At 52.3% G+C, this 27,027-nt stretch overlaps 1 protein-coding gene across 4 annotated transcripts in view; it reads left to right on the top strand.

The window, feature by feature from the left end:
• The window catches only part of ERG (ETS transcription factor ERG), a 221,515-nt gene that overhangs the window by 145,800 nt on the left and 48,688 nt on the right, over nucleotides 1-27,027 (top strand). For all 4 annotated transcript variants that reach the window (XM_037042964.1, XM_037042966.1, XM_037042963.1 and 1 more), the window contains one exon: nucleotides 23,230-23,447. In XM_037042964.1, the coding sequence (XP_036898859.1) occupies nucleotides 23,230-23,447 (218 nt within the window). The remainder of the gene's footprint in view (nucleotides 1-23,229; nucleotides 23,448-27,027) is intronic.

The raw sequence follows: 27,027 nt of genomic DNA, 5'->3' as shown, positions 1-27,027 counted from the left end.
ACCAGGTCCATTCAAGACCAAAGACACTCTGTATCCTGTCACCTGCAACCCTGGGGCCACAGTTAGGGTCCCCAACATGGCGGGGACTTTTGGGCTCTGTTCGGGTGAAGGCAAAGCCCTGCTTACCCTGCAAGGCCCAGCCTCACTGTCCCTTCTCCGTGAGGCTGCTTGCTTCATACACTGAACTCCCACCTAGGACCTCGCCTGGAGGAAGTGTTCCGTGACCGGGTTTGGTTTTAATGCCATCGTTATCAAAGGGTGAGTGCCCCGAGGTGTGGGTTCTAGTTCCCGTCACTCCAGGCCTTCGCTGTAGGAAAGCAGTTCTCGACTCTATTCGGAGGAGTTTGCAGAAGACAGAGAGCACTTTCCACGTTGCTCTCCTGGGTTTTTGCAAATGGCGCCATGAGCCGGGTTTCGCTGGGACCCGCCCAGCCACTTTTATGAGCAGAGGTGCAGTGGCGCTACTGCTGTCCCCTTCTGGGGATTCCCTCTGAGGGCTGAGACCCCTCGTTTTCAGGAAGTATGCCCCGCTGTTGCTTTCAACACTCACGGGATGTAGTGAGCCTGCACCCCTCCATTCTGTACCGAACGGACACAGAAGATGGCATGGGATTGGCCACATTGGCAAGATGTGTTCCAATATGGGGGAAGAGGGTGTGGCCTGGGGGTGACCAAGACCATCCAAAAATGGCCCACGATCCCCAAACAATTTCTACTTCATTTAACAGGTTTTTTGAAATTATTTTGGTTCACTAGAGAGTAGTAAAGGTAGCACAGAGGGTTCCCTGTCCCGGGCACTCGCTTCCCCTGGTGTTACCATCTTACATCACCAGGTACAGTGATCAAAATGAAGAGATGAACACTGGTCCCCCACCATTGTCCAGAAGTCAGGAAACCTGGCCCCCAGGCCAAAGCCAGCCTGCCGCCCGCTTTTGTGTATAAGTTTCATTGGACAGTGTCCACCCCGATTCATTTACATGTCGCCTTTGCTCTTGGGCTGCAGTGAGAGGCGTAAGTCATCTCAAAGGAAACCACACGGCTGGCAAAGCCAGAAATTTTGCTGAGAGATAATTGGCTCATGATAGAGAAAAACATCGCCACCTCCTCTGTTTAAGGAAACTCCACACTTTACTCAGATTCCCCCAGTGTCCTTTTTCTGATCCAGGATACACCGCCTTGCATTAGTGCCTCTCAACTATGACGGTGTCATGTTCTTCCCTGGCCTTTCATGCCATGCCATCTTTGAAGAGCACTGCTCAGGTATCTGGTGGGACACCCCCAGGTGGGTGTTGTCATGTCTAAGTAGAGGTCACAGGTGCTTAGAAGAGGACCCCTGGGCCTGATGTGTCGATCACTCTGTCTTCTTGCTGGTGGCGTTGACCTGGACGGCTTGGCTAAGGTGGGGTCCGCCTGTTTTGTCTGCTCCAAAGTGACTGCTTCTCCCTCTCCGTACTGTGTGCCTTACAAGGCACTAGGTGTAACCCCTAGTCAAGGGGAGGGGCAATTATCTGAGATTTTGTGGATGAACGTTAACATCACAACAGGAATTGGTCTGTGTTTTAAGGGAGACAGCTTGAGGGTGTTCACAGAGCCTGTTTCCTCCCTCAGATGGTCTCCCTTAGTATCACCCACTGATTGGCGCGCCCCGCTGACGGCAGTTAGGACCCCTTCTCTGCTTACTGCTCGGGACTCTTCTGTGAAGAAGAGTTCTCTCCCCACGCGCCCCTCCCCCTGTTTATTGCTCTAGTTCCATCCTTTACCTCCATCAGCGTATAGGCATTTGGCTATTTATCCTACCATTTGGGTTATCCTCCAGTGCTCTCATTATTTACTTGGCTGCTCAGCAGGCCCCACCGATGGCCACTGGGAGCTCTCTCTCCGTCAGGATGGTTCCTGTGTCCTTTTGACACGTCTCTGCATCCTTTTCCTCTTTGAGTGCTTCTTCCACTTCCTTTGGAAGCACATTTTTGCAGACCGCTCTGTGTTCTGAAAACACGCTGTACTTCGAAATCCCAGCTCCCGCCTCGGAAGCAGGCAGGTCTCCGGGTCATCAGCAGCCCCACCCTGCTGCCTCACGCCAGGCGTGCAGGCGCGGAGCAGAGGTCAGCTGGAGGAGCCCAGCTCAGGGTGGCGATGGGGCTGCAAAACCCCTTCTCGCTGGGCCCTGTGGGGGCTCCTTGAGAGGGAGAGCCTGGAACACTGAGCCGTGGCAGCCAGATGTCGATGGCGCTGTCGCCGACATTTCCATGCATTCAGGCAGCGGTTTTCAGCCATTTTCATCTCATGGCACACGTGAACTAATTACTAAACTTCTGTTGCATACCAAAAAAATGTGTTGTTTTGCCAATTTGACAAAAAAGAGGCATAGTTTTGATTTGCTGACACTGGATGGCTATTGCTGTGTTGGCTGTCCCCATTTTTTGATTTGACAATCTGGGGAAAAGAGGTCAGTCCCCTAGTCCCCCTGCCTAAACAGTCAGGTGCTGTGTGTTTTAAAAATTCTTGAAGCACACTGGTTGAAAAATCATTGTTCTAAGGTCACGAAAAAGAGAACTTAGCAGCTGCGACTTCTTTTTCCCCCCGAACAAACACTGCGATTTAGGAAGGCCTTTTTCCAAGTGTTCATTTTCTCTCCCCTCCCTCCTGACTTGCAAAGCCCCATCCCCCGCATCTCAGCACCGTCTCCCGGGAGCCCTGTGCAGTCTGCTTAGCCCGGGTGGGGGGCGGGGGACAGATGTGGCACCTTTTTGAGGGTGACTCACCACTCACACCACTCGTACGACATGTGTCTGTGGGAGTCAGAGTGCGAGAAATCACAAAAAACAGGCTCGCAGGCAAACTTCACGAACACAGTCCATGTCCTTATAAGCTGGGGATTGTAGAGTTTATCCCAGGTCTACATGGAGTGGCTAGAAGGCTCACGTGAGATAATGCGAAAGGTATTTATTAAACTGTAAAACGCTCAACATACAGTCCGGTAAATGACTTTGCATAGTAGATGACCAGTCTAACGTCCATTTCTTAAAGCCCTAGCTCAAAATATATGAGCACGTCAGGTAGCACATACCACGGCATCATTTCATTCATTCTTCATTTTACAAATAGGACCTTTCCCGGTGCCGAGGGTTGTTCCCGTCCTGGGGAAACAGCGTCTGACCTCACGGGTTTCCCTTTCTGGTCTGTCTAGCGCTTCAGACAGTAACCAAGTACACAAATGTGCTAACACATTAGCCCTGCATGCTGTCACTAACAAGTGTGTGCATTCAGGAGACCAGACTATGAGCTAGAGGAGGTCAAGGGGACCCCGTGCTGCTGGCAGCCGGACACGGCTGCCGGGTGTGCCTCTGTCCCAGGCAGTCTCTGCTACGTCTGCTTTCTGGTTTACACACTCGTGACAGCTTCTGTATTCCTCATAGTGGATGCCAGCGGATGATACATAAACATTAGATTTTTAAACAAAAATGTTAAGTTGTGTGAAGACTAAAATTAGATTATGGACTTCAGTGATGAGAGTGGGTAAACAGTTCTGCTACTTGATTTGAATATTAAAATAAGGAAAGACAAGGAAAGTGCTAAGTGGAAAGGACTGCATCTTGGTTCTCAACTGGGTGCGCATGGCTTGCGTCTCCCATGAGGGATGGCGTTTGGGAACGTGTGGGCGTTTCGGGTTGGCAGGATCATGGAGGGAGCGCTCCGGCCATCAGTGGGCATAGCCAAGGGTACCTTCAAAATGTGGTCTACTTCCACATAATTAAGGGAGAGGATATGCCCAAAATTCCAACAGTGCCTCCTGTTGGGAAGGACGATACCTGCAAGGAACGTCAGATTGCTGGGACAGATAGAGACTGCAGTCTCATCTTTTCTGGACACACCCCACTACATTAAACATCAACATTTTACCCCGTCTCTCCATATCCAGGTAAATCTGCCACATGGCCCATAGTGAGTATCAAACCTCATTTAATTAAAGATCCTAATTAGATGATAAAATTGCTCAAAGATCAGACTCTAATTAGTTTTCTAAAAGTAAAAAAAAAGTAGTTTAACATCATTGTTTCATTTTCTTTTCTTTTTTTTTTAAGATTTTATTTATTTATTTATCTTTAGAGGGGAAGGAGAGGGAGAGAAACATCAATGTATGGTTGCCTTTTGTGCGTCCCCTGCTGGGAGTTGGCCTGCAGGGAACCAGCCTGCAACCCGGGCATGTGCCCTGACTGGGAATCGAACCACGATTCTCTGGTTCGCAGGCCCGAGCTCAATCCACTGAGCTATACCAGCCAGGGCTCATTTTATTTTCTTAATTGCCCTCTTTCCTGAACTTGAACATTAAGATTATAAGTCTGAGAATTCATTGGCCAAAAAAAAGGGAACATGATTCAAAACTTTGTCTAATTGGTTAATAACAAAAAGAATTCTAATTGTACATGGAATATTAGTGCTCAATAAACGTGGGAAAATGAGAGAGGAGGTGAGGAAGGACACAGAAGGAAGTTACGGAGCGAGGTTTCGAGCATCTTCCCAGTCATGCGCTCGGTCCTGCAGGCCCAGACAGGAACCCATGCACCCCTGCCCTCCCAGACAGTGTAATAAGGGTCCGTGACAGACAGACAAACCTTGAGGGCGCAGTAACACTTATAGAAGTTGTAAACCTCTATGTGCAGTGCAGATGATTAAAAAGCCAAATTACTGGGGAAATCATTGTAGCAAAATGACAAGTGTTCCTACCAGTGCGCTATAAAGATTACGTGGGATCCAAACGAGGTCGTCAAGTGTACGGGGGCGGGGGGGGGGGGACCAGTGGGTTGTAGTTCCTACTCCAGCATCGCGCCGTCGGCAGATGCTAAGCCCGCACTCTTACCTCCTTACCCGGTATTAGCAAGACTTGCTTCCAGGCTGCCTTGAAGTTCTGTGTTTCACTTCTCCATTTATTTGCAAATAAAAATGGAAACTAATTTATTTTGTCATAAAATGTGTTCCTTACAAATTAATTTTGCCTAACAGGAAATGTTTCATAATCTTTCCTAAAAGAAAAGAAGGAAAATAGCCCAAAGCCATAAACAAAATGATTCCAGGGAAAAATATTATGCAGCTAATTATACCCATAGGTGTAATTATTCATTCATTTTTCTAAGAAAGCAGGATCTTCTGAAGCACTGAATCCAGCTCATGGGGACGATGCTTATGAGCATTTGTGGCTGAATTTCTATGAAATGCCCACCCAGGAGGATGAGACTTCTTAAGATCATGGCATACAAGTGGCAGGTGGCTAGGACCCAGGGTCTTCTTTTAAGAAGTGTTGAAATTGCATTGCAGTGCACAGTGCAGAGTAATGAGTTGATAAATATTTGACATGTGAATTAAGGAGTTCAGGATTCATAGCTATACTAATGAAAACAAGAGTGTCCCGAGTCTGAAGAAGACATTGAACTTGGGCCCAAGTTGCCTGGATTCTCTGACCAGAGCTGGTTTTCTTAGAAATGCTGCTGCTGCTGTGGACACCGATTACATGACCCAAGGGCATCTGCGGTTCCATCGGGGGCCCGTGCCAGGCGAGGGCTTGGAAGCTGGTCTTCTAGTCTCATTGCCATGGCGAGTGCATGCTGGGCTGGACCGAGGGGGTGTGGGCCAACCTGAAGGCCCTCCTCGTCTCCTTTGGGGTAGCAGCTGCCAAAGGGGAGTTTCGAGTGTCCCGTTTTTGCCTCAGCTGTGACATGTGGTCACCGGGATAGCCAGGCCCTCCAGGTCGTCCCAGTATTTTTGTCAAGGGGGAAAATCTTCAGGAACTGAGACCAGTGCTGTGGACATTTGGAAAATCTTTGCTTCTCTCAAGTTTGGTTTGTGCCTTTAGGACACAGTGGAGTTCACCATATCCAGTCCATGCTAACCCCCAAGCCCCCTGCCTGTCCCCAAAGGCAGAGAAGCACGCGGTCCTTCCATCGCACAGTTTCAGGCTAGTGGGAGAGGATAAGCAGTCGGGCAGGCATGCCGGTTAGGTTGGGAGATCGGCTCTGCCGACCGGTGAGCTGGCCTGGGTGGGGCCAGGTGAGGAAGGTGCTGCTCACCATCACTCACACACCTGGTTTCCCTGGCTGTCCACCAGGAACCTTTCCCCCAAAGGGCTGACGAGTCACTGTGTGCACTGTGTGCACCCCTTTCCTCCCTTTCTGTACCAGCAGTGGGTCACTGGCCTGTGGCCTGTGAAACGTTTTAAGAAGGCAGGAAGCTGGAGGGAGAGAGACCGGGGCTGAGGGACTCCCAGGGCGGGAAACAGGCGGCAGGAATGGTGTGCATGGAGCCTGTCGGTGGATGGCAGGCGTGGACACATATGCGCTTGAGCATTTCGGGAATTAGGCCGATATCCCTGTCACATGCCGGAAAAGTGTACTTTGTTTTTTCAGTATTAGGACTTGACTTAGAATTCACCAGTTGATTGTGCGACTTGAATGTGTATTGTTTTTCTGCTGCTTGGGCCCCGAGGTATAACCACTGACTCAGTGTCGGCAGCCCCAAAGTCAAGGTGCGAATCACTAGACTCCTCTCTGGCCGCAGATTCAAGTCCTTTGAAATCCTGGCTATTGGAGGAGAGCACTTTTACTGCTATGGATCTTCTCTGTCTGTCTGTTGAAGTTATTTCTTAGTTTCCTGTCTCAGATCCTGACGAGTCCTCCTGATCACCTCTCTCTCCCTCCCTCCAACCGCACTGACACGCCTGCCCCGGCCACACCTAACTGGGTGGATAACGCATTTTATGGGTTCTGTGAAGATGTGTGTTTCTGATTTCACACTTTGGTTTGGGGACTGTCGTGTGCAGGAGATGCGGGGCCAGCTAGGAGGGGAGAGGTGTGTTTGGGGCAACAGTGCACACTTGGGAGTTGGCATGTTTGCTTGGAAGCCCTCGCCACACAAGAAATCTATAGTGACACACCGTTGCTTTCTGTCTCCGTGGCTTGTGGTTTCTGCTTTCTTTCGTGGATCTTTCTCTGAAAGACAAGGTGGGACCTCACCCAGGTAAAGAACAAGCTCCTTAACTCAGTGGCTGGATTCCCGTGATTGGACCCTGATTCTCAGCCACGCCTCCAGGTGTGTCTTGACTTAGTCAATGGGAGAGTTTGCCAGCTGTGCCCCCGCCGTGCAGGCCACTGCCGGGGGGGTGGGGTGGGGGGGCCTGCCTCTTCTGATTGGCTGGAGTCCATCTTCACCATTCAGGTCCCTAATGAGTCACTGCAAGAGGAAACAATGAGAGCCACAAGCTCAAGACCCCTCTTGGCAGGACCTGAGTGTCTCTAGGAGCCAGAACACGCTGGGAGGTTGGATTTTATTTGGGGGCAGAAGGGTGGCCCGGTGGGATTACATTCCTGGAGAGAAGCCCTGCTTTTTTGTTTACACATGACCTCACCTGAGGTCATGGTTTGCTGTAGTTTGTCCCACATCTGAAAGATGCCCCAACCCATGGGATCAATTACCTGTGAAGCTGGTTAATACAGATCATGGCCCGGATCCATGAGACCTGGTTCTCCACAGACACTGCCAGTTTGGGCTGCCCACCCTGTTAGCAGCTGGGCTTGACCATCCGTAGGAGGAATTCCTCAAATTGGACTTCTTGCAAATTGTTGACTTTTAGTTTTGCTTCCAAAATACAGCCCCTCCCACTGGCCAGTGTGTCTTCCAGGAGCAGAGTGAGGCCCAGAGAGACCCCCTTAGGCACACTGTGTGGGGGATTAAACCACTCCTGCTGGTGGAAATCGAATTCACTTTTAAGCGAATGTCCGTCATATTCAGGTGTGTGCCTTACTCAACTAGGAGCGATGTGCCCCCAAACCAGAGGAGACACTACCATCACGGATGGGGAGGGTAAGACAGTGGGGGCCAGGAGAGAAGGAATAGGAGAGTGGAAATGACAAGCCCACGTTCTGTGCAGAGTGAAAGACAGACTCTGGGTAGGCCTCAGAAACCAAGGCCAGGCTATGCCCCCAGTCTGAGCCCCCACAACCTGCCCACCCCTGCCCTCGGCCTCCCACGCCTCGCCGAGGGTGGTCTTCCTCTGGGGCTTTTCCTGTTGGGTTCTCTGTTAGAAAGTGTGCCTCACCATGTCGACTTGCCCAGTTTGTCTTGCTCTTCAAGGTCAGTGCGCACCAAGGTCTTTTTCCCTCCCTCCTTCCGCTCTCCCTTCCCCTCCCTCCTCCCCTTCCTCTACTCTCTACGCGGTTTGCAAACTCAGCACTACAGTAAGGACCTACAAACTAGGAATTCATGCAGCAAGTGTTCACCATGTGTGTGTCACGCGTGGCAGCGCCTCCAGGCCCTGGTAAAACCTCCCCGAACGGGCTCACCCTGCCCTCACGGCACCTGCACCGCCCCCTCCCGAGGCAGCTCCTTTATTCCCAGTGTGTCTTGTCCCCCTATTAAAGTAATGACAGCCCGTCTAGAATGATAGACCCTGAGAATAGTGGAGCCTCATATTCCCACTGCCAGTGCCCGTCGTCACCGCTTCCTGCGGGCAGGTGCCCGACTACTTGTTACTTGAATCAAACCCCTTTGAGATTTGTCTTAAAATGGGACACCTTCGTGCGATTTCTAGCAAGGATAAAAATGGGGAGATTCTTCCAAGTCCCAGTCCAGGAGACGAGTTTAAAAATGAAAACAACCTGGTCATTAAAAAAGAAAAAGAGTGGACCCTACCATTTATTGGAGAGTGCCACCTGCCCACACAGAGATGCAGCGAATGCCACAAGGGGAAGGTAGCAAGGTGGGGGTGCTGGGGGACGGGCAGGGGTTCTGCGCCTGGGCTCCCCAGCCCTCGGCCCTGGGGCCCGTTGCCCAAGCTTGGCAGCAGGTGGCTGGTCTGCAGCCTCCCCTCCTTCTCTGCTGGTCTGGGGTCCCTCACAGCCCCCCTCCTCTGTTGCCATAGACACAGCACTTTCAAGAAGGCCTAGCTGGAAGCAGAGGCTTGTGGGTAGTTTGTAGCCAGGAGGGCGTGGGCAGCCTGTCCTTTAGGAAGTTTGGTCGAGTGATGCAGTTTGGGGTCTGGCTCTCCGCAGTTGGGACGTAGAAACATTCTGGTCCCCCGATCCTTGGTCACTTATGTAAGTTCTGAAGTTAACGTATCACTAAGTACTATCTTGGGAGAGCTGAGATTGGTCGTTTTGGTTTTTTTTTTATGAGAACTCTGTGCTGTCAACTTATGAGGTTGGCCAACAAGCTTCCTTTTTTGTGACACTTTGCTACTAAAAATATGTTCTTTATAAAACTTCTTATCGCTGTAAGGCTGTGGGTTACATCAGAGAAGCCAGACTGTCTTAGCTACTTCTTCACAGCAGTGGACCTTGAACTTTTGGTCTCAGGACCCTTCAAACTCTGAGAAAGTAGTGAGGATGCTAAAGAGCCTTCACTTAGATGGGTCTTATCGGTTGATATTCACTGAGTTAGAAATACAAACCAAGATGTTATTGAAACATTGATTTATGAGTTCATTTAAGCATAACAATAATGAACTCATTATGTGTTCATTTAAATGTCATATATGTTTTGAAAAATAACGACATTTTCCAAAAAGACATTGTGTGAGAGAAGTCCTGGTCTTTCGTATTTAGTGCATACATTTGCGGATCTGGCTGAACGGGGCCCAGCTGGATTCTGAGACCTGCTGCCGTGAGGTCGGCTGTGCTATCAGGTGTCGCGTGGCCTCTGGGAACCCTCGCTGCACACGTGTGAGAGAGTGAGAGTGGGAAAGGCAGACAGTAGTGCGTTACAGACACGGGCCCGAGCAGCAGAGTCCCAAGAAGGGTGAGCCCTGGGGGTTCCTGGAACACGCTTTGAGAACTGCTGACCTACTGTGCTTGCCCTGGTGGCCAGCATGGTGCTGGGCACGGGGGTCCAGTAGTGAACACAGTGGGCTCGTCCTCTTCTCTCCTGGAGCGTGCAGACTGTGGCGGGCTGGGTGGGATCACCCCACGTTCTTGTGCTGGAGTCCTCACCCCCAAACTGGAGAATGGACCTTCTTTGGAGAGCAGGTTTTTATAGAGGTAGTTAGGACTAGGTTGTTAGGGCGGGCCCCAGTCCCACATGACCGGCGTCCTTGAGTCTCGCAGTCTCAAGCTGTGAGACTCGTGCCCCAGCAAGGGGAGCAGAAAGAACGAAGTGGCCCTGGCTGCCGTTTGCCCCCAAGTGCCTTAAAACGCACAGGCCTCATGCAGGGCACAGTCCAGTCCTACGCCTCCTCCTGAGGTCAGTTTTCCTGAGGGCCGCTCTGTGTCAGGCTGGGGGATGCCTCCATGAGGTATTTCCTCTCTGTAAAACCTTTAAAATTGGTCATGGCCATTTACGGCCTCTCCGAATGCAAAGCCCACATTCCCAAAGTTTCTGTGGGTGACAACTGGCTGGAAGTTTCCATTGCAAGGGGTTGGGGGGCAGAGGATGACGCTGACGTTCCTGTAGGCGTGACTTTTGGGGTATGCCTGGCATGCCGCATGCATGCACTCTGATCCCTTTTAGTTTTGCAAATCATACAATTTAAAAAGAATTGTCTTTTACAGAACCCTTACAAGGTGGAGAATGTTCATACATCTCAGGAAAGAAGACAGTTCTTGGGCTTCTCGCCATAACACCTACCAGGGCTCCCATTTCACTCCCAGCCCAGGCCCTGCCAGTGGCGTGTCCAGCTCTGCCCACCTGCCCACCCCGGCCTTTCCTGGCTGCTCTCCTCGTCCACACCACACACTTGCTCTCTTCCTGTCTAGTGGCCATACTTCCTCCCTGGTGCTCCCTGAACCCGGCATCCCATGTTCAAACCCCAGTGTGCACATCTGGCCTTGTTCTGGCTGTTGCTGGTGCGTGGAGGGCTCCCTCCCTAGGAATCCACGGGCTCCTGCCCTTCAAGTCTCTGCAGGCCTCACCTCCTCCATGAGGGACTCCCTGACCACTCTCCAGTGGAAGCCTCCATCTGCCCCTCCTTGTTCAGGGGGGCCTCCCTGACCACTCTGGCTTTTCTTTCTTTCCAGAGCGCTCCCCGCCTCCTGACCCAGTTCCCACACCGTTGTGTACAAGTAATGCTCCTTGTCCGTCTGTTGTGCCCAGACTCTGACTCGGGTGGGGCCTGGGGTTCTGCGCATACGACAAAGTCCCAGGCCCTGCTGGTGATGCAGGTCCGAGCATCAGACTCTGAAAAGCAAGGTCCTGATTCACTCTAGACATTATATATTTACTTTGAATTTAACATTTTCCTGTCACCTGCACCCGAGTAGATAAGAAGGGTGAAAGCTGGGTGCGTGGGTTTGGTAGCGTCACAAAGAGCTCCCTGCTGATTTTGGCCAGGTGACAGCAGACCACACTGCCAGGCTTGGGGTGTAGACATGATTCGTCCCCTTCATCACCAGCGGCCACCCCCCCCCCCCCCCCCTGATGGCAAGGAGAACACACACACACACACCCTGTTGTTTGAAAGCAAAGTACGCCGTTTAGAGACACCACGCTGAGTGAGACTAAAGGGATCCTTAGCGATCCACGTGGGTGGGTGCATGGGCGGAAGCGCCTGCAGGAAGATGGCACCAGCATTCAGTGCGTTAAAAAACGTCCCCCTCAGCTGTCGGGGCCCCTGGGAACCTGTCCGACCCCCACTGGCCAGGACTCTGGGGGCTCTCACCTGCTTGTGTCCAGATGAGGCTCTGACGGCTGGAGACCGGATGGTGGCGGTGTGGCTTCCTGACCTCCAGTTGCACAGTTGTCTGCACCGTGTTCGTTGTAAGTTACTTCAGAGTGCACTTGTGCTTCCCATGGTGGTCGGTGCCAGTCCCCTAGGCTGGACAACGGGGAGGACAAGCAGACATAGCCTCATGGGACATCCTCACAAAGGCCATCATTTAAATTAGGTGGGTGGGCAACCCAGAATGCCCCGACCCTCTGAAAAGACATAGCTCTGCCCAGGCCACGGGGCCTGGCGGGCAGGTGCCCACCCATGCCTGTCCCGTGGGTGTCTTTGTGCAGCACGGGGCTGTTCGGTGGTGCACACGTCCTTCGAGCTGCCTCTTTCTCATGGAAAAGATGTGTAGACACGGACACCCCTGGCCCTGCTTCCTCTGGGGGGGTCAGTGTGACGAATACAGAGGTCCTGAATAAGGAGGCAATCCCAAAACTGAGGGGCAGACCCCTGCGGCTCAGCATTAGCACTGAGCGGATCTGAGGTCGGATTGGTGGTGGTGTGAGCGGATTTGCAGGCGTTCAGGGGACTGCGGTTTCCCAGGCGGACTGATTTGCAGAGGGGCTGCAGCCCTGTGCCAGGCGGGGCTGCTGGTAGGCCCACGGGGGTGTCGTCTGAAATTGCTGGGCGCATTTACAAAGAATGATTCAGATCAACGCCCCCACCGTCGTAACAACACCCAGCTCGTGGGTGCAGGAGAGTGTTCTGATGAAGGGGAGTTCCCGGAGCCCCACGCTGCATCATGGGAGGGAAATGAGCTCAGCGCAGAGTGCGAATGGAGGTCTGATGCCCTGGCTCCTTGTTCTCCTGCCGGCTCCACAACCGAGGCAGATTTATGGGCTGGAAAGTCTGCCGCGCACAGGCTTAGCCTCCCGACCTGGGGGAGGGAGGTGTCATCACTCATGGAGCCGAGACCAGAGCTTGGCAGGAATGTGACCCTCACAGCGGTGAGCACTTGGCTCCTTCCACAGTGGGAGTTGGCATCCAAGAAAAAGAAAATGCCCGTTTCTCTCTGGTTTATATAGTGTGTGGCCTGTGCCAACAGATACTTGGGGACAACAGGGATGGAAAGGAAAAGAAAAGAAGGCATCCCTGGAGCACCTGGAGAATAGTAGGGGTTCCGTGCAGGGCTCCTGTCCTGGTGTGCGAGCCCCAGTTTCTGCAAGGCCTTTGGTCACACGAACTGTATTTCATTGCTGCTGCCGGTTTTCCGTGCAGAACAGCCCAGCCGTGTTGCTGTACAGATGCGTCCCAGCCACACTGGAAGACGTGGAATGAGCTCTCGGGGACCCGGCCTCCTCTCATCCCTAGTAGGCAGAAGATACCGGGGAACATGGGCAGTTAACCTTCCTGGCCACTCCACAGGGGATGGCTTTCAGCCACACACCTGCTTCAAGACAAAGAAGGTAGAGCTTGCAGTGCGGCAATGGCAGGAAGGGACTGTCATAGCCAACTAAACTGTACTTTGTTGAGTGCAAGGGGGACCCTGGAGAGCACCAGACCCTCACTCCACAGGTGGGAGGCCAAGGCCCCAGGGCGAGAGTGGCTGAGCTGAGTGCGCAGGTGGGTCCCGAGTCGGCTGTGTCCTTCAGTCCTTGGGCACTCGCCTGTGCGGATCCCGACTCTTGCACATTCAATCTGGTGTGATGTGCCTATTTGGTGTGGTGGGAACTGCCTCCAGTATTTTTTTTAAGTGAAGGCTGTTATAATGCCCGCCCCCCTCTTAGGGAAAATTCTGGATTGAAAGTCAGAAGGCATGACGTACACACCTGATGAAACAGAGTGGAACCTGCCGCGGGGTGTGGGCAGGGCGAGGGCATCCGCCCCTGCTCGCCAGGGGTCTCCATGGGGCCGGGATTTCCTCATGAATAAAATTCTTGGAATTGTATTGAGAGCAATGGATCCATGTGTCAGAGACTCAAGGGGGAGACGTGTTCCAGATGCGCAGCGCCCGTGTTTTCAGCAGATGGATGTGTGTTTTGAAAAGGCCACACGGAGAGCTGAAGATGAGAGGGGTAATATGCCACCCCTCCCCTGGTCTTCACAGAAGGACTGTTTCATTAATGAGGGAATAGCAAGGACATTGTGACCCTGGGGGCACTGTCTGGGGGTCCGCTGTGCCCCGTGAATCCCAAGTCATCTGCTCCCCGCCCTGGGCAGGTAAGCTTCGCAAGTCAGGGGGGCAGAGCAGTCCTGTGAGCCTCGTAGGAAGGCTGCCGTAGAGATACTTCCGTGTACGAGTTTATGGAAAACCCCACTATATTGTAGGGGACATTTAAAATAAAACGGAGCCTGGGTCCCACAACCTGGAAAAGACTCTTTGGGGGGAGTTTGAGGAACAGCAGTTGTGTGCTGTGCACTGTTAGGGATGGCAATGGGGACTGTGTTGTAAGAACTGCCCCCCTTCATCCTCCCCCTCCCCCCTTCAGCCTCCCCCTCCCTCCCTTCCCTCCCTCCCTTCCCTCCCTCCCTCCCTCCCTCCCTCCCTCCTCACTCCATTCGTTTGCCTGGTAGGAGAAGACCTGTAAGAGCATCAGGGAGGGAATTTAGTGGCTGTTGAGGCTACATTTTTGAGCTGGGGATGCAGATTCCTTTTTCCAGAAAACTCCTATTTAATTGGCATCAAACAAGCTAATACAGAATTACAACCCAAAACTTTAATAGAACTGGACCAGGGACCAAAAAGGATGTATCACTGGAAGTTCAAGTATCAAATGTGCTCTTAACGATGAAAGATGCTCACTCACCCTTCTCCCCATGTTAGATAAAGACGTGTGGTTTTTAGACCTAGTGCTTACGGAGAGAGAGTGACTCACTGCCCATGAGAGACTGTACTTTTTCCTGGCACCTGGCTTGTTAGAATAATATGAGTTGAAATGGGTGGTCTGAACTGTCACCTTGAACCACGTGGAGAATTGGGGGCAGTCACATCAACTTACTGCAATGTGACCCTAAATAAAATACATGTAGAAAGTTGATAAGAGCCTTTTCTATACACAAGCTCATCTGGTCCATTTAACGACGCTGATTGGGGTCTGGGCAGCTGTCATCAACATCCCCTTTATCACTAGAGAGACTGAGACTCAAACAAGAATAAGGCAGCTCTGCTGCAGCTTGAATATGCAGCTGTGCACTGACCTGCCCCCTTCCCGGGGGGGGGTGCTGTTATAAGGCGGATTCGGAGGTCACAGGGGGCTCCCCAGGGAACACAGAGAGCAGGGACAGACCCGAGCTTCACACTCAGGTTTGCTGATCCCAGACCCAGGGCCACCCCGTCCAGCCATGCTGTCCCCTGCATCTGGGTGCAGCTTCACACATCCTACAGTTGCTCATCAAAAGGGAATTGGAAATGATCTTTGCGNTGCACTGACCTGCCCCCTTCCCGGGGGGGGGGGTGCTGTTATAAGGCGGATTCGGAGGTCACAGGGGGCTCCCCAGGGAACACGGAGAGCAGGGACAGACCCGAGCTTCACACTCAGGTTTGCTGATCCCAGACCCAGGGCCACCCCGTCCAGCCATGCTGTCCCCTGCATCTGGGTGCAGCTTCACACATCCTACAGTTGCTCATCAAAAGGGAATTGGAAATGATCTTTGCGTATCAAATGAATGACAGTCACACCTCGGCACTGGTCAGCTTCACAACTCCTCAAACCCTGTCCTCGTCGCATTTTGACCAGAAAAAATGTTTCAGCACGTGGTGCTTGCTGGGGACTCTCACACTTGCTAGAACTCGTGTGAGTCGCAGTGGTCAGCCCGCAAGAGAACATGTTTCATCCTTCAGTGCTCGTGGGTTTCGGCACTCGTCACAAGTTCTGGAATGGATTAACGATGGGTGCCGAGGTACCCCTGTGTTTAGAACTAGATACCAAGCAGATGAAGGCTTTGGTGAGTATTCTCTGAGTGTTACGTGATGAATGTGACTGGAAAAACAAGAGTAAGTGTGGATGGTCAGCCCCACACGAGCCTGGGAGGGTGCAGAGGGACCCACGGGCATGGCGGCTCACCCTTTGCACTTACTCAGCTTCGAACCTACAAACGGATTGTTTCTGCACATGTCTGTGGGTTCCGTTTATCACTACGGGAGGAAAGAAGCCCGTGGGAAAGAAGAGAGTGTGTTCTTTGCAGGGGAACAAAGACGCTATTAACATCACTTATACAATGTTCTGGTTGCTTTTAAACCTCTGTACATAGTGAATGTACACAACTCAAGGAGTTTGGAGATAAGCCTGCGACACCACCACCACAATCGATGCCACAAACACATCCTCTGAGAGTTTACTTCCTCTCTCTTTATTTACTTTGTTTTTGTGATAAGAGCACTTCGCATACAATTTAACCTCTTAGCCAGTTTTTGGGTTCACAATACAGTATTGTTCCCTGCAGCACTAGGCTGAGCTGTAGGGCTCTGGGACGTTTTCCTCTCGCGTATCTGAATCCTTGGACCCTTGAATGCCAGGGACTGTGCTCCATAGTCCCCTCTCGTTCTCCTTTCAAATGTTCAAAAGAGCATCCTGTATAGTATGCAGAGAGTACGCCAGGGTTGTTTGAAAATTAGGTTTGTTGGGCTTCTAATTCCTCGGGGCTCATCTGAACCTGGTTTGCACTGTGTGGAACATAAGCCTTACTTCTTTTCTGTGTGTCCCGTAGCTATGTAGAGTCCCTAGTCCCAGGTGTGGCCTGCAGGACTGTGCTCCATGGTGCTGTAACTGCAGACACCAAGCCAGCAGCAAGGACCTGCTGGTCCCGGTCACTGGCTGTACACCCCGTGTGTCTCCCAAGTGCGTAGCCCCCATGAACTTAATTCATGGTTAATGTGAGTATCAACACCTATGTGAAGTTAATACTCTATTTGGATGCTAGGAACATGTACGCAAAGGATCCTGCCCTGAAAATGCTTCTATTTGGATAAAGGCAGGGGAGGGGGAGAAGTACATGCAGAAGAAGACTCCAGGGGTGGCCACACCTGCCCAGAGGCCAGTAGAGACCTGGGGAGGTCAGAGCAGGGCGCCTCGGCCCAGGGTCACCAGGGGACCGTCTCCAGCTCATTCTCTTCTGAAGGGGTGTGCTGAGGGGAGGGAAGGCACTTTCTTGGATGAGAAGGGAAGGAACAAGTAAGGGTGAAAAAGGAAGAATTCGGGTTCTCACCATCATTTAGGCAACATCTGCCCTAGGGGAAATGCTTAGAGACAAGCCTATGGGAAGGTCCTCTAAGGTGCTAGGTTACTAAAGATAATAAGAATGGATAGACAGAGGTACATGCACATGTATATATGTGCATGTGTGTCTACATACATGTATACATGCATGTGTATGTGTGCGTGCGCACATGCATGTTATGCACGCATGCACCTTCCCACGAGTCCTGGGTCTCATTCCCCTAGTGCCTGGCTGTGAAAGAGTTGTAAACTTTTTTGATGCTGAAGTGATACCACATTGGAGAAATACACTCTTTAGACAGGCTTCATTTGCCTATGTACATTTTTCCTTTGAGGTTAATCCAAGATTTTTTATATTTTTGAAGGACGAAAATAGCAGCGTGTTAAATGAGAAAAACATGAGCACAGAGCTAGATCTGCATGTAATATATGGTTTTAATGTCTCCTCCACTGAAGAAAAGAAAATAATGTCAATAAGGGGCGAAATGATTCACATCCAGCTCGACAAGGTGTCTGCAGCGTGTAGGGTTTGGCTTTGTGGTATTACAGTTAGAAGACACGCCAGTCAGATGAAGCGTCTCGTCACGTGACATGTTGGCTACACCTGATTGTTTAGAATAAAACTCCCGAGAGGTTGATTGGCGTGTGGGTACTGGGTGAACGGTGACAGAGGGGAGGGTTTCTCTGGGTGTGTCGTCTGTTGTGTTTGCATTGTTTCTGTCTCCTCCAAATTCGACAGGAGTAGACCTTCCAGAAGCATCTCTGGCGTGCACTCTGTCTTGAAGAGGAGCTGTAGGCACCGGGGCTTGAGGCAGCCTCGTAGGTCTCTCTCCTGTGCCATCAGCCTGCAGACGCCCACCTCACGCCGCCAAGTGCCAGCGGCTGAGGTCTGTCTATAAACGGTGGTCCCACCCGCCCTACTCTCCCTGTGTGGTGTCTGCTGCCACACAAAGGGAAGTCGGGCATCACTCACAATGAATGCACCCCAATACCGGGCTATTGATTTGGGTCTGAATGATCTGATTCACCAAAGCAAAGAACAGGTTTGCTGGCTTCAACCATTAAGTGAGAGATAATGAATTGTATCTGGGACCCACTGCCGTCATGCTTTTAGGCTCATAGGAGAGCGGGTCGTACTCAGCAGGTCACCTGCTGTCCCCAGAGGACTTTCCCTTTCCTCTCCTGTTCCTTCCATCTCATCCGAAACCCTGGGAATCTGGGCCTTTGTCCCCTTACCTTCTCCCACCTCTTCCCACTTCCAGCCTTTCTACCTTTCTAGGTGGTTCCATTTCTTATCTGTTCTTCCCACAGCTGTCGAGAGACAGGGTGGAGACTCACTCCTCCTTCGAGCTCCATTAGCCCAGCCTCTTCTTTCTTCTCGTAAACCCAGACAGTGCGGGTGCAGGGCTCGGGGAGCGATCCACTCAGAGACCCAAACCCTGCCTCCTCTTCGCTGCTGACCTACCTGCTTCCTCATCCACGGGCAGGAATGACCACTGACCGCACAGGGCTGCTGTCAGGACTGAATGGCTGTAGTCATTCATCAAATGTGAGATGCCATTGGTTCCAAAACGAACCATCATTTTATCTGCCAGGAAGGAGGAAGGAGAGCTGCCGCTGAACTGCGACATGCCGCCGACTGTAAGGGGCACCCCGGTTTCAGAGCTCTGCAAACGCAAGAAGTGGGGTCAGTGAAGCAGACATTGAAAAGTTATGGCGTGCCAAGCGCTTACCGAGGTGACCTGGTTTATTATGTGATGGGTCCACTGTTTATGAGCCAGCAGAACACGGCTGGAAGATCTGTGTGCAGAGCAGGGAGCTGTATGACGTTCCAGAGTCTGCCTGGTCATGTGCGAGAGGAAGTGCGGGAAGCGTTTTGCACCGAGGTGTGAGGAGGCGGGGACTCTACGGAGAGGTGGGCTGGTGGCAGAAGAGACGCTGGCGTCCCGAAGTGGGCACTGCGTTGCGACAGTGAGGACCCCGAAAGGGATTGTTTTCGGAAGCATGACTGCAAACTTAGTGTGCTTGTCGCACTCCGTTTTCCCATCTGTTTTTTCGTAAGCATCTGAGGCGTGTAGGCTCGAGGAGACCGGAGAGCGACTGGGAAACCCAGCGCCCTGTTCAGCTGGGTCTGGCGGTCTTCTGAGTTTCTGAAAGGCGTTCAGGGACCACTTCCCTCTGTGTGCTTCACACGCTCCAGTGTGGAAGCGGGCTCATCATTCTTTCAGATGCTCTCGCTTTCAACACTCGGCCACACCTGGCTTGTCATGAAAATTCAAGGATGCTGCATTCTGTGGATTAATATTATAGTGTTGTTATGAGCCGTCGGGCACATGGTAGAAGCACATGTGAGTCTAGACCCTTATTTTCAAATTCTTTCCCTTGAATTAAGGGGGCCTCTCAAAATGCCCATCTGTTACGGAAAGGCATCCGGGCCTTCGGCTGGAGATGGCGGTGCATTGGACGTTCTGCTGTTGTTTGTTTTGTTCTGGATCCTTTGGATCCTTTGTCGGACTCCAATCTAGTTATTTAAAAACAAAAGCATATTTTAGTCCTCCAGTGCGACGTGGCTGAGTCCTCTCCCTGCTCTGGAGCCGGTGGTCAACTGTTACCCCGTGACGGAAGCCCAGAGGAATGGTTTTCACATGCCGTGCGTATTCCGTGTTCAAATGAAATGGTAAACACTGTGCACCGACACAGCGGGCCCTTTGGTTTGGGGACAGTTTGCTTAGGATTTATGTGTTTCTCCTGAGTCCATAAAAAATGGCATCGGCCCTCCGCCACTCGCCACATCAGAATATCCCAACTTTCCCGGAGCTGCCGGAAAAACACCCCCACGCACTCGCACACACCAGTCTAAAGTTCAGGGCTTTTTATAGCAACACAGAGGCAGGCATATTAAGTTATTATGCCGTGTTCCTGCCAGGTTTTGACTTTTCTGAATCCTCTGTTATGAAGCAGCCACAGCAGTCCCCACGTCCTGCGGCCGGCCGAGCGCTCTGGGAGAATATCCCATACACGTTCACTAAGGCGACACCTGTGGCGGGTGGGCAGGCAGGTAGGTGAGATGGCACCGGAGAGGAGGGAAGCCAGGCGGCAGGCAGGGAGACGGGGGCAGCCTGGCTGTCGGGGCCCTGGGACAGCCCCTCACAGAACCGGGGTTGAAGGACTCACGTGTTCCTGGTTATGCGCCTGCATTCAGAGCGCCGTTCTTTCTGGTTTTAATCCTACGGGGCGAGGGCCTGTCCCAGCTTTGAAGTCCCATGGTTGCCAAGCAGGAGAATCCTCTGCATCAGCCTTTGTCCTTCAGACTGGACGGGCAGGAATCGGCGAAGCCCGTGTGGAGCAGAGCGAAGTCGAGTGGGCGAACAGAGAGACGCTGTTGAAGCGCAGCGTGTGTTGTTGGCAGGGGTCGCCCCTGTCGGTGGGGGTCTCTGAAAATGCCCCTGCAGCCCTTCTGTGCTCCCCACTGTAAAAACGTGTCACACGGGCATGTGGACACGTGTGTGCGCGTGCATGTGTGTGCTTTGTTCATCTGTTCGTTTCCTTTCCTGACCTGGACTTAAATCCAAGTGTTCGGTCCTCTTGGTTTCATGAGAATCACTTCGGGGCAGCTCTCTGATTGCCCTGTCTTTCCAGGATGTGGACTGGGGTTCACTCCTTTTGAAATGTTTGTCCTGAAGCTACGGGGGTTTCTTAGACTATTTCTCCTGCGGTGAGCAAAAGCAACTTTTGGTATTCTGAGTCTTATTGCCATTCTCATTTTTATACAATACTGACTTTGAGGAGAACTTGAAGATACAGAGGAAAAATGTGCGTCTCCCTTATCTCTCGCTTTCATAAATATTTTTTTTCTAAATTGATCTCAATTAACTTTGATTCCTTTCTTTCAAAAACCATGTGCTGAAGTAATGATTTGCCAGATGTGAGAGTGGACTCCGCCCCCTCTGAGCACACACTGTAGCCTTTTCTGAGTTCTAATATTTTGGTCCATTTTCAAAATCTCACGCTACATTTATTTGGTCATTAGATGTGTTTGCAAGAACTTCCTAATTTCTCTCGGGGTTGGGGGCGGTCATACTAATATTGTAACATTGTTACTCTTTGTTGTGAAAGCCACTGTTTTGTGTGTGATTCTGAAATAGACCTGTTTCTTATATCTAACCCGTGTCTGCTAATTTCTGATATAAATCACACATCTGTTCATGTTTGTCCTCACCGCTGAGCCAACGCCAAGGTTACCTGGTAGGTTTCTGCGCTCTGGCCCTGGCGGAGTCTACAGGGCTGGTGGGAGCAGGGGCAGCTCCGGCCTCATTCCTGTTCCGAGTGTGCGAACTGTTCTCCGAGTGCTGCCACGGGAAGGGAGCCTGTTTCCCAAAAATTATTTAAGAAGCGACCATTTTTGTCTTGACACAGCTACCCAATTCCATGGTGCCAATTTGACTTTGAAACCCATGTCGGTGAGTTCCGACTCCTTCACTTCATTCCCTCCATTTGTGGCCAGAAGAGAGAGACTTGCTGTCCGGGGTCCTCGACACCGACCTGCCCGTTTCTGCGCCCCAGGCTGGGTCCCTGCCTCCTTCTGCTGCTGCCTGTTGGTGTCGTCCATGCTGCAGTGTGTCTGACATGCCTGCATTGTTTTTTGTCTTTCTTGGGCCCGATTCTGGCTCTCTGGCTGGCACAAGGGGTCCTTCTGCACGCTTTGTGTTACTTTGTGTTTACACCCTTAGCTCCCCCTTTCCCAAAGTACCACAGGGCTGTGATTCTAAGGGATCTGAAGGAGGTGGATGGTGCTTACATGCAGGGCCCTGGCCATCAGTGTGAGACCCAAAGCGTTGAACTTGCCTTTTGTCGTTTTCCCCACTCACTGGTTCACAGCGAGAAGCCCATGAACGCGGGAAGCTGTGAACGAGGTTGGTCCTTGGGTGGGTGGGGTGTGCAGGGGCAGAGCACGTGCTGCGCTGGCTTTGTGAAGTAGCAGGTGCTCCATACGGATGCTGAGACCTCTGGGTAGAGAGGGAGGTTTCTGTCCTAGCAAGGCTGCCTCGTAAGGCTGCCTCGTAAGGCTCCGTTACCAACAGGGAGCGTCCTTATTCGTTTTAGCAGCAACTCAGAGCATAAGAAAGGAGTGTGATATAAACACACATCCCAAACCGGGAAATGGAAGAAGGGCGCCGTGGGCTGTGGGGCAGGAGACGCAGATGACCCAGCACAAGGCAGCTGCCTCACCGGTGCCCTGTTGACCTTAGAGAGTTCGCACCAAGGGCTGGATCTTTCTAGAACTCAGATTTCCTCATTTGGGGATGAGACGTCTGGACGAGACAGTCTCCACAGTCCCTGCTCCCACCCTCCGCCCGGGCTCCAAAGTTTCCACTTTTAAAGAAGGCGGGACCCAACCAGCATTTGCGTCTCCCTGCTCGAGAGCAGTACCGAGTTGGCCAACAGGCTGAAATAAAAATGAGCCACCACCTAGAACCCGGCACTGGATCATCTCCCGGTTATTCTGTGTGGTTGCTGCGTGGTATGTCATCGGCGTGGTTGAACCTTCCGAGTCGCATTTCCCTCTGCTGAATTGGCGGCAGGTAGACTGTCAGCCCAGCCACAGGCTAGCCACCTGTTTGACTTAAAACCATGAAAGAATGACCCAGCACCAACAGATTTCTCTTTCTTCTCACCAAATCATGCAGAAGGGCAGAAATGGCAGTAGGGAGGAAGGAAATAAAAAAGAGCTCACTGGTGATCCAGAGAGTTTGAACATCCTGGTATTTGAAGGCATCGGGATAATTCACAGCTTTTTTTTTTTCCTGTTCTGGTTCATTTATCATCCAGATGTTCGCCATCATGGAAGCACCTCTTGCAGGCCTCTTGCAGCTAATAACTTCAAAGTGGAAAAATTCATATCTTTGTGTGCTTGTCCTCTGCGCTCTGTTTCCCCTCACTCTCCTTCTAAGTGCCTCTTCCTTAAACTCTCCTGGGAATGTGGCAATTTCGCCAGATGCTTAGGTGTGCACCGTCACTTTCCTTTCTTAATCTTCACGGCCCGCCTGTGTCCTGTCTGCTCGAATTATAGATTGCATTTGTCAAATAATGACACATGCAATTGGATGTCTTCTAAGATCTTAGAAATTCAACTTCCTCGAGTTGAGATTAAAGTGGGTATTCTCTGCACTGCTGCACTCAATCCCGGGCCGTGTGGAGGCCAGCATACAAGTTTTCCCAGGCTCCTAGGGTCCGGAAGGGAGGAAACCGGCTACTAGTTTCTCTCCCGAAAGGCAGCCCCTGGCACTCACTCAAGGTGGTCCCAGTGAGAAATGACCGTACCTCTCTGAGCAGTGCCTGACCTCCAGTGTGTCCTGACTCTGTGTTTCTCTGCACATTCAGGAGGCGTTGTCAGTGGTGAGCGAGGACCAGTCGTTGTTTGAGTGCGCCTACGGGACGCCGCACCTGGCGAAGACGGACATGACCGCATCCTCCTCTGGCGACTATGGACAGACGTCCAAGATGAGCCCGCGCGTCCCCCAGCAGGACTGGCTGTCTCAGCCCCCGGCCAGGGTCACCATCAAGATGGAATGTAACCCTAACCAGGTGAACGGCTCGAGGTAAGGAGACCACTGACTCTTGTCCTCCTGGGTTCCCTGCCCCCTCGTCAAGGCCAAGTGGAAGTCAGGGGCGCTTCTCCAAACATCCTTTCAGAAGCAAGGCCACTGAGCGGTCGCATTGGCCAGTGCTGAGAAAGTGCGTGATGAAGGACAAGGGTGATAAAACTGGTAGTGTATTTACCAAGAACTCGCTTTGAAGAAGTGGGGTTCAATTCCATTTTCCAGGCATGAGGGCTCTGCGGGGGTGGGGGGCGTGAACACATGTGGCAGCGTTCATCTCTGAGGTTTTATTGTCTGGAAAATGATGCTGTGTTATGTTTTTATGGAGGGAGAGTGTCAGCTAGTGGCCAGGCAGCATCACGTGTGTCCGAGCCATATGCCGTGGCTGATGGATCTTCTTAGTCACGTGTTGGCCCCCGACCCCCCCACCCCTCTTCCCTCCTCCGTCCTCTCCTCTTAACACTTGCTGCTTCTGCTCATCTTTGTTACACTTAAAGCCGAGCTCTTCTGTGGCCCATGATCATGAACTTCTCTGTGCTGTCACGGAGGATGTCTTATCAAGTGCAGAACGATCCTTGGCCCTCGAAAGCATTTCATCAGATGTAGTTTTGAAAAGTAAAGTTGGTTTCAATTATGGTCTCATACCCTATATACATTCAGGAAGAAGAATATAAAAACCACAGGACAAAGAAAGGGTGATATTTTAAAATGTTGCACAACTAGAGTCGTAAGAACAGCCCGCACTTTCTGGTGCTTCCCTGTGTACAAAGCTCTTTTACCCACGATGTCCCATCCCTCCTCCAAGCAGCCCAGTGAGGGGTGCTTGTCCCCATTTGATGGATGAAGAAACTGAGGCTCAGGCTTTCTCTGGCTAACTCGAGATGGCCACCGAAAGGGACTCTGAATCTGGATTCACACCCAGGGCCTTCCCTCTGTTACAGATGTAGTAGGCCCTCTGGGGTATGTATTTTAATGCTAAGTACAGTTTTATAAGTGTCAGAAGCCACTGCGTCAACTTCCAGTGCGTCATCGATGAAGGTGGTACCAAGTCACAGTGCCTTAGAGGGAACATCTGCAGTGACGCTGGACATGGCAAAGAGGGAGGCGGGAGATGCCACGACTCTCCTGGACTCTGAGAAGTCGGCTCACGCTCTGCCTCTGGTGTCCCCTTGAAACTGGGGAGGTCACCTTGACGTTGAACGTTCCCGTGGCGTGGATGGGTACTCCACACGAAACTCGAGCCAAGGCAGGCCCACCTCAGACCCCATCAAGAGAGAAATCCCCATACTTCTGAAAGGCCCCTGGTGGAAAATGCCATCCGAGGGCCCACGGTACCAGAGTTGCGGGCACTTACCTGTTTGTTATGTGTAGCTGTCGTACAGGCCGACCCGTCCATCTGGCAGAGGGTTTCCGCCAGCCATCGGCCAGATGTACGGTGCGGGCAAAAGGAGGTTGCAGTTGTGAGTGTGGAGCAGTTTATTCTTGTATCCTCATGGGTTAGTTTTTGTGTTATTTTTCCACCCAAACAACTGTTAACCTGCGTTTGCCCCGCCCTGCGTGTCTGAGGCTGAGAAGAGTGGGGCGTGACTGTGTCGTGAAGGATGTCACCGAGAGTGTGGAGGCCGGGCGCAGTGTGGTGGTCAGGCATGCCATCTGTTTTTGTTTTTGTGTCTGTGTTTTTTTGGGGGAAGGGATCTGTTCTTGGTGGCACCCCTGATGCCACGCACGCCAGGAGAGTCATGGCGGGAACACAACAGCAAGCTGCATTTCCAGAGCTTTCTCCCTCAAGCACTAGTTCCTACCTGTAGAAAATAGACCAGTGTGTAGTGTGTGTGTGTGTGGTGTGTGGTGTGTGGTGTGTGTGGTCTATCTGTGTATGTGGTGTGTGTGGGAGGAGTGTGGAGTGTGTGTGGGAGGGGTGTGGGGTGTGTGGTGTGTGGTCTGTCTGTGTGTGTGGTGTGTGGTGTGTGCGGGAGGGGTGTGGGGTGTGCGTGTGGCGTGTGGTGTGTGGTCTGTCTGTGTGTGTGGTGTGTGTGGGAGGGGTGTGGGGTGTGTGGTGTGTGGTGTGTGTGGGAGGGGTGTGGTGTGTGCGTGTGGTGTGTGGTCTGTCTGTGTGTGTGGTGTGTGGTGTATGTGTGTGGAGTGGGGGCAGAGGGGCACACGCAGCACCCCTGCTGGCTAGCAGAGTGAGCGCCCCCTGCCCTCACTTCCGGGGTCGGGCCTGAGACCAGCCCCAGGAACGCTGGCCTGCACTGAGCAAGCCTCAGGATGGAGATGCAGTGAGGAGGGGAGGACAGGGCTGCAGAAACAAAACTCTGTCTTGTTCCCACTGCGCTGTTCCCGAGGTAGAAGGAGGAGGAGGAGGGGTAGGAGCCCCTTGTCTTGCAAGCCAAGTGCAAACACCATTGCCTTTGACGTGGGCCTGTGCTTGCCTTCAGGAGCCTGCTGCCCACTTGCCTGGCGGGGCCACTCTCCCAGCTTGAGGGGTCAGCACAGGGACTAATACAGGGGTCCAGGCAGCCCTGCACCGGGCCAAGGGGCCTGCAGGAGGGTATGGCGGCAGGCTGGAAACCCCTGCACTTGGAGTGGAATTCCTCACTTGGAGTGGAATTCCTCAGGGAAGTGTCAGATCTGCTTAGACCGTCCCCTGATGAGATGTGGCTCAGCCACAGGGAGGCCAGTCCCCTGTACTGAACATGGGTGTGGTTAACAGCAACACCTCGATTAGCAACAGAGGAACTCTCTGGGCACAATGGCCTAGCCAACTGGGCACAAGAACCTGACCGTGCCTGGTATTCTTGGCCTCTGCGCTGGGTCAGCGGTGGGTGAGGCTGTCCCTCCAGACTTCAGAGCAGCATCCCCTGAGGTGGCCAGGTTCCTGTGACAGGAGGGACTCTGCCCGCTGGGATGGGAATAGGAGAGGGGGTCACACATGGGATCAGTGGATCAGTGGGGTCGTTCAGGCTATGACCCTGCAGAGGATTGAAAGCTGGGTGCCGAGGCCGAGTCTGCTCTCCAAACCCCAGCAGTCAGCCTGGAGGAGCGGGGAGGCAGGGGGCACTCCAAATTCTGCAGCACCGAGATCGTAGGGCCACCAAGGGGGTGTGACCTTCAGTCTGAGTGAGCTAGGAGAACCCTGGGGCCACATGATGCCACTCAGACCTAGCAGGGTCTCCTGGGCTCCTGCGTGGAAGCTGGGACTACTGGAGGCCTCTGCAGGTAAGGGATAGTGAGGACTGCGGGAAGGGGGAGGGGTGAGGAGAGGGGGTGAGAGAGAGAGGGAGAGAGGGAGAAACAGACACTGATTTGTTGTCCACTTAGTGATGCACTCATTGATTCTTCATGTGCCCTGACTGGGGATTGAACTTGCAACCTTGGCACATCAGGATAATGCTCTAACCAACTGAGCTACCCAGCTGGGGCCACTATGGATATGTTTTTAAGGTAGAATTGTGTGGCTCACTGATAGGTGGGATCTGTGGAATGAGGAAGAGGGAGGTGAGGATGAGCCCCGGGTTTGGGGGACATGGTGCCATTGAGGTATGGATGAGCCACAACTGGGGATCCTTCTGAGACCGGA

The sequence above is a fragment of the Sturnira hondurensis genome, unplaced genomic scaffold, assembly GCF_014824575.4.
Source record: "Sturnira hondurensis isolate 20B ecotype Veracruz unplaced genomic scaffold, ASM1482457v3 Scaffold0003874, whole genome shotgun sequence".
Taxonomy (NCBI): domain Eukaryota; kingdom Metazoa; phylum Chordata; class Mammalia; order Chiroptera; family Phyllostomidae; genus Sturnira; species Sturnira hondurensis.
This window is presented reverse-complemented; position numbering and strand designations above follow the sequence as displayed.